The sequence below is a fragment of the Sapajus apella genome, unplaced genomic scaffold (assembly GCF_009761245.1).
Source record: "Sapajus apella isolate SASKATOON/1434 unplaced genomic scaffold, GSC_monkey_1.0 scaffold62, whole genome shotgun sequence".
Classification (NCBI taxonomy): Eukaryota; Metazoa; Chordata; class Mammalia; order Primates; family Cebidae; genus Sapajus; species Sapajus apella.
The window spans coordinates 1,436,469-1,442,468 of record NW_022437002.1 but is presented as its reverse complement, the minus strand read 5'-3'; the positions used below and the strand labels follow the sequence as shown (position 1 = coordinate 1,442,468).

At 57.2% G+C, this 6,000-nt stretch overlaps 1 protein-coding gene across 1 annotated transcript in view; it reads right to left on the bottom strand.

Moving 5' to 3' along the window:
• Window positions 1–840: 840 nt before the first annotated feature.
• The window catches only part of PTPRU (protein tyrosine phosphatase receptor type U), a 91,712-nt gene continuing 86,552 nt past the window's right edge, over window positions 841–6,000 (bottom strand). The window contains exons 27-30 of the mRNA XM_032247581.1: window positions 4,122–4,247; window positions 3,831–3,988; window positions 2,290–2,425; window positions 841–2,040 (exon numbers count right to left, since the gene is read on the bottom strand). Coding sequence (XP_032103472.1) covers window positions 1,978–2,040; window positions 2,290–2,425; window positions 3,831–3,988; window positions 4,122–4,247 — 483 coding nt within the window. The 3' untranslated portion in view covers window positions 841–1,977. The remainder of the gene's footprint in view (window positions 2,041–2,289; window positions 2,426–3,830; window positions 3,989–4,121; window positions 4,248–6,000) is intronic.

The window sequence follows — 6,000 nt, the reverse complement described above, 5'->3', positions numbered from 1 at the left end:
CTGAATTGTGAGATCATTAGAATGGGTTGTATCCTCTGACCAATGGAGAAAGTGAGGCACAGGTCAGCCAGTGTACAAATAGAATGAGCACATCATAGAGTCAGCCTTCATATGAAGAAACTGAGTCCCAGAAACAGGAATTGTCTTGTCCAAGGTCAGGCAACAAGTCTGTGACAGAGCCAGGAGTGACCCAGGTCCCTACCAGCCAGCCCGCTCCTCCTCCCTCCTCACCCCACAAGGAGGCCAGGGCTGGGAATGGGCTGGGCTGGGGCAGAGGGACAGGCATCCTCAGCAGAGCTGTGTCTCCTCTGCCCCCATCTCTGCCATGTTTGTGAAGTGAGCCCTTTCAGCGCACCTGGCACTGCACAAGGCACTTAATCATGACTTCATCTGATCCTAACAGGACTGTCCCTACTTTACAGATGACAAAGTGGGCTCCAGAGACGGCACTAATTCACCCAGGGGCTTGCAGCTTCTGCGGCCCATCTGCCTGACACCAAAGCCTGAGCCTCCCCTGCTGCCCCAGAAAGAGCTGAACCTTATCCGGGGCCCCCAGTGGGGTGAAGAGCTGTGCTGTGGTCCTCGGGGTTCTTGAGATGATGCCCCCGACCTGAGGAACTGCTTCAGAGGCCTGGGTGGAGGCAACAATGGCCAGGGTCCCTTGGAACTGACTCTGAAAGTGGAAGGACCCTGAGTGAGGTGCTGGTCTACACTCCCAACATTTTACGAATGGAAAAACCAAGACCAGATCAGAACCCAGGCTTCTCCAGGGCCCTCCCTGGAGGCTGGGGGCAGGCGAGCAGGCTCCATCAGGCTGGTGAGACACACACAGGGCCATCAGTGGCATTCAGAGAGCACGTTTATTTACAAAGCGCTTTACAAACATCAGCGTATGCCTCCCCACAGCCCCCTGCGAGGTAGGTCAGTAGTCATATCTACAGTTTACAGATGGGGAAATTGAGGCACGGAATGGGGGTGTGGCCTGCCCCATTTTAAAGAGACCTTCCCACCCACCCATCCAAAAATAACAAAAGAAACAAAAAAGCACTGATCCTCCTTCATCCTCTCAACTCCAGGGGGTCCGACCAGCCCTGCTCTGACACTGCCCCTCCCCACAATGGCAGCCTGACCAGGAGCCACAGGGACCTCAAACCCGGAGGTGGTTGTTCAGCCTTGAAGACTGTCACTGGCCCAAGCTGAGCAGGACAGGCCAGTGAGGCCTGAAGATGAAAGGAAGAGGGGGGCGAGGTGACTTCATTCTGCAACACTGGGTCAGGCAGGGAAGGAGCCCCTGTGGGGCACGGTAGGAATGGGCAGATCCTGGTTCAGGGAAGCTCAGAGCACATCAGGGAAGCAGAAGTGGGGAGGGATGGTGAGCAAAGTACCCCAGGGGCTGCAGGGGGCAGTGGGGAGGAGGGTGCGGCAGTTCCCCGGAGAAGACAGTCAGTGTGCCCCGCTGGCTATTCAGAACAGAGTCCCACCTCCCCGGGACCTTCAGGGGCTGGGCCAGATGGAATCCTAGTTGCCAAGCCCCAGCCACCCTCTAGCCACATGCAGAGGGGGCAGGCTAAGTGGGAACTCTGGCCTGGGATGCTTTCTGCAGGGCCTCACTCATCCCTGCCAAAGGCCAGGATGGAGCCAAGGTGCATGGCCTGAGTCCCCCAGAGCCAGCCATTCTGAGCCCTTGTCACTCTGCCAGGCAGCACCAGCCCTCTCAGCACAGGTCTGCAGGACCCTGTGGAGATGGGGCTCAGCTGCAGACTTGCTAAGCTCCTTCTTTGCCCACGACCTGTCCATGGAACAAAGAGAAAGGCCCTGCCCACAGCGGAAAGGGCAGCAAGATGGCCCCGCATCCACTCCAGTGCTTGCCCCATGGGGGTGCGGTTGGGCAGGGCAGGAGGCACTGGTCTTTCTTGCCAGTCCAGGATGGTGGGTCTGGCCCTGAGTGTGCAGTGGGTATCCCAGGCCAGGGCCCCGCTATCTTGACTCCAGTCCCTCCAGGTATTCCAGGGCCACATCATAGCAAAAGTGGTACTGATCCTGAGGAGGAAGAGAGGGAAGGAGTCATGAGCCTGACCCCAACTCCAGTATTGTCAGGGGAGGAGAACAGGGAGGGAAAGGGCAAGCATGAGCCCAGGCCCAGCCGTGGGGAAATGGGGTAATGTTTGAGGACCACAGGACTAGAGCCAAGGCCCAATGGTGGGGCCCAGACAGGGGAGTGTGGGTGCTAAGGAGCCTGGCACGGACCAGGAAGGTGAAAGTGGCTGGGCACGGGATACAGCCTCTCACCATGGTCTCCACCATATTGGGTTTGTAGTTCCGGAGTGTTTTGGCAGCATAGAAAACATCCACCAGGTTGTGGCAGCGGATCATCTCCAGGACCGTGGCACAGGCGCAGAAGGTACCGCTGCGTCCTCCCCCATTTCTAAATAAGAGATGCAAAAAAGGGGCATACATACGAATGGATGGATGGATGGAAAAAGTCACATGTGTGCATGCATGAACAATGCATGTTGGGGTGGCTCAGTAGCCAAAGGTGAGGGGCGGGGTCTTGGAACCTGAAGGTAGGGAAAGGGCTAGGGAACCAGGAGGGAGGGCAGAGAGCCTAGAGGAGAGGGGCGGAGCTAGAGAATCAAGAAGGGTGGGGCAGAGAGCTCAGAGGTGAGGGGCGGAGTTAGAGAACACAGAAAGGCGGAGCCAGAGACCCTAGGGGAGAGGGGCGGGGCTAGAAAACTCAGAAATGAGTGAGTCCAGAGGTGGGGGGGCGGGGCTAGGAAACTCAGAAAGGGCAAAAGAGCCCTAGGTGAGACCGGCTAGGGAACTCATAAGAGCAGGGCAGAGGACCCAGAGGTAGGGGCAGAGGGCCCAGAGGTGAGCGGCAGGACCAGAGGCTAGGACATATCAGAAGACATGTTCTCAAGGCGAAACAGACTACAGATTCTGAAAGGAGGCCAGACACAATCCGAGATAAACACATAGAGAGACAAAGGCAGTGTGACGAAGAAGGGTGGGGGAGCAGCAAGTGCGTTCCCAGAGAGCAAGGTGGAACAGGAACGCTGAGAAGACCAGTCACCACCTGGCAACGCGGGCACACAGGCACAAATGCACCCCCACCCCAAGTCAAGCCCACAGCCTCCCACAGAGCCCCATCCCTCCTTCCCTGTGACTCCACGTAACGTGCGGGATGCCTCCTGGGGGATGGCAGACTCATGAGGCCCTCGCGCCCTACTCAGAGGTCTTTCCCACCAGAACCAAACCCCCTGGGGCCAGACCCAGACTGACTCAGCTCCCCACAGCTTCCAGTAGGCCCAGTCTGCCACTCGAGAGGCTAAGGGCTGAAAGGATGAAAAAGTGGGGAGCAAAGGAGTGACTGCACCTGGACATGAGTGAATACATGAATTTATGAATGGGGTATACATACGAATGGATGGGTAGGTGGTTGGGTGGGTGGGTGGATGGATGCATGGAAAAAGTCACATGTGTGCATGCATGAACAAAGACTGGAAGTCTGTTGGCATAAAAAGTGTGCCACAATCTCATGGGGTAAAAAATTCTGACAAAGGACTCTCTTTAATTAAATTGGCAAAGTCAGACATCACACAGAGGACACTGGGAGTTGTTCAGGGCTGAGTCTATACTCTCGAAACTGACTGGATTCCTCCAGGGCCAGCCTCGGCTGGTTGGGCAGCATCCAGGCCACAGCCATCTGAGAGTCCAGGGGTGTCAGTGCCAGCTTTGCAGTCTAGCCAAAGCTGGCACCCTTTCAGACTGGACCTCTGCCCCTGGCTCCCTGACCCCTCCACCCACCCTCCCGCAGGGCAGGTACTTACAGGCAGTGCACAATGGTGCGCCCGTCCCCACTCTCGGCCTGCCACTTGTCCACCTCGGCCAGCAGGTGCAGGAAGGCCTTCTTGGAGTCAGGCGTGTCCCGGTATGCAGACCAGCGCAGGAACTGGAAGTGCCGCACCAGCAGGTGCCCCTCCTGCAGCTGGGGACAGGGGCAGCCAGCCAGGGGGACATGAGCACCAGGGTCACAGGGGCCCCTGATGACCTGGAGGGTCATTAAAAGCTGCCCCAGCCACCACCCAGGGTCTTCCCCTGGGGCTCCTCAGACTACTCACCCGAGAGATGTTCTGCACCCGGAAGACTCGGGCCACCAAGTCTTCATCTGCTGTGCCCGACATAAACTCCACCTCCATGAGGCCATACTGCTGCCGGCCTGGCTCCGGCCAGTACTGCAGGCACGGCTGGGCATGGGCACAGAGATGGGAGAGCTGAGTAGGGCCTGGCCAGGGCTTAGCCCACAGCCATGCCCACCCCCAGGGCTCTACACTTGCCCTGTGGCTCCCACACACCGTGGACCACCCAGACTCCACTCCAGACTCACCTTCAGCAGTCCCCCAGTCCCCACCAATCACCCACAGACTGCAAGGCCCACCTGCTCCAGTGCGTTCTATACTGACATGTTCACATCAGCCAAGACAAGCCCTTCACAAACAGTGCACTGATGCCTACTACTGTGCAGCTAGAAAGCTACACCTTAACAGGTTCATACACCCCTACGTAGGCTGCCTGCTTCCAGTATTAGGCCTGGATCCCTCCCACCCACCCCGGAACTTCCCCACAGCCTTCTCTCTCACTGCCTCTGCCCTTCAGCACCAGCTCACAGAGGTGCGGTGTCCCTGGTGCTAAACACAGATCAATACCCTCACTTCTGCCCCAGGACCCCTACCTGGAGTCAGGGTCCTAAATACAACCCCCGCCCAGACTCTGGACAGTGGAGGGACAGAGGAGATGCAGCTCCCCGAACACACACACACACACACACACCACCACACCACCACCACCACCACCACCACCACCACCACCACCACCACCACCACCACCCCCAGGGCTCAGCTCTGCCTGGAGCCCAGGAAAGGCTCTTTTTTTCTCTTGGCCCCAGTTTCCCCATCTGTAAAATGACCCCAACCTCTTCCAAAAAGACACCGTGCTCATCAGTCTCCTCTAACCACAGCCCATGACGGGCAGACAGCACCTTCCTCATTTTGCCTCGTGTCCTGGCAACCCCGTGCATTCAGAACTCTGCACATGCTGCTCCCTCTCCATGGCTCTCTTCCTCCACCTCCTCACCTAGTTAACTCTGCCCTTCCCACACATCTCAGCTCTGACACTACCTCCTCCAGGAAGCCATCCCTGATACATGATCCCCTGGGCTTCTCTGTCCCTGTGCCAGCTCTATGATAGCCCTTTTTCGTCTGTGCTGTCACTGTCAGTTTTTCTACCTGTCTCCTCCTGGACCATGAGATCTGGGAGGCGCTGTGTCTCCTCTCCCTCTGTCTCCTCCCTGCCCACTGCAGGGAGAAGTTCACGGGCAAAGTTGGTTGAGCAGATGAGCAAATCGGTGTCCAGTGAATGATATCTGCGTGAGCCTCCCTCTGGGCCTCTCCCCTCTACCTACCTGCTGCACCCAAGGACTGAGGCCCGTTACCCTGCAGTCCTGGGTCATTTTCACAGAACGCCTGACTCATAAAGAGCACAGTGAACGAAATCTTCTCCAGGAGGCCATTAAGAAGCTGTTGTACTCATTTTACAGCAAACCTTCCTGGCCCCCTGGGCCCAGCAGAAAGCTGGGGTGGGAAGGGGTCCACGTGGTCAAGCAAGGCTGCAAGACTGGGTGTCTGTACTTCTCGAGAGCTCCAAAGGAAAATGGGGGAGACAGAGGGACTGACACCAGGCTGAGGTCACTGAACCAGGGTCTGAGTCAACCTCAGACGCAGCTGTCACCCTCATCATCTTTGTCCCTGCCACGTACCACATGCCTAATGCACACCAGACACGGCAGTGCCACGCATCCTATGCGCACCTCACCTGGTCCTCACAGTAACCCCAAAAGAACGGGTCCTGTGATGACCCCCATTTTACAGAGAAGGAAAGTGAAACTCAGAAATGTCAATCAACTTACCCTAGATTAAACAGTCAGGGAGTAGGAGGCGGGAA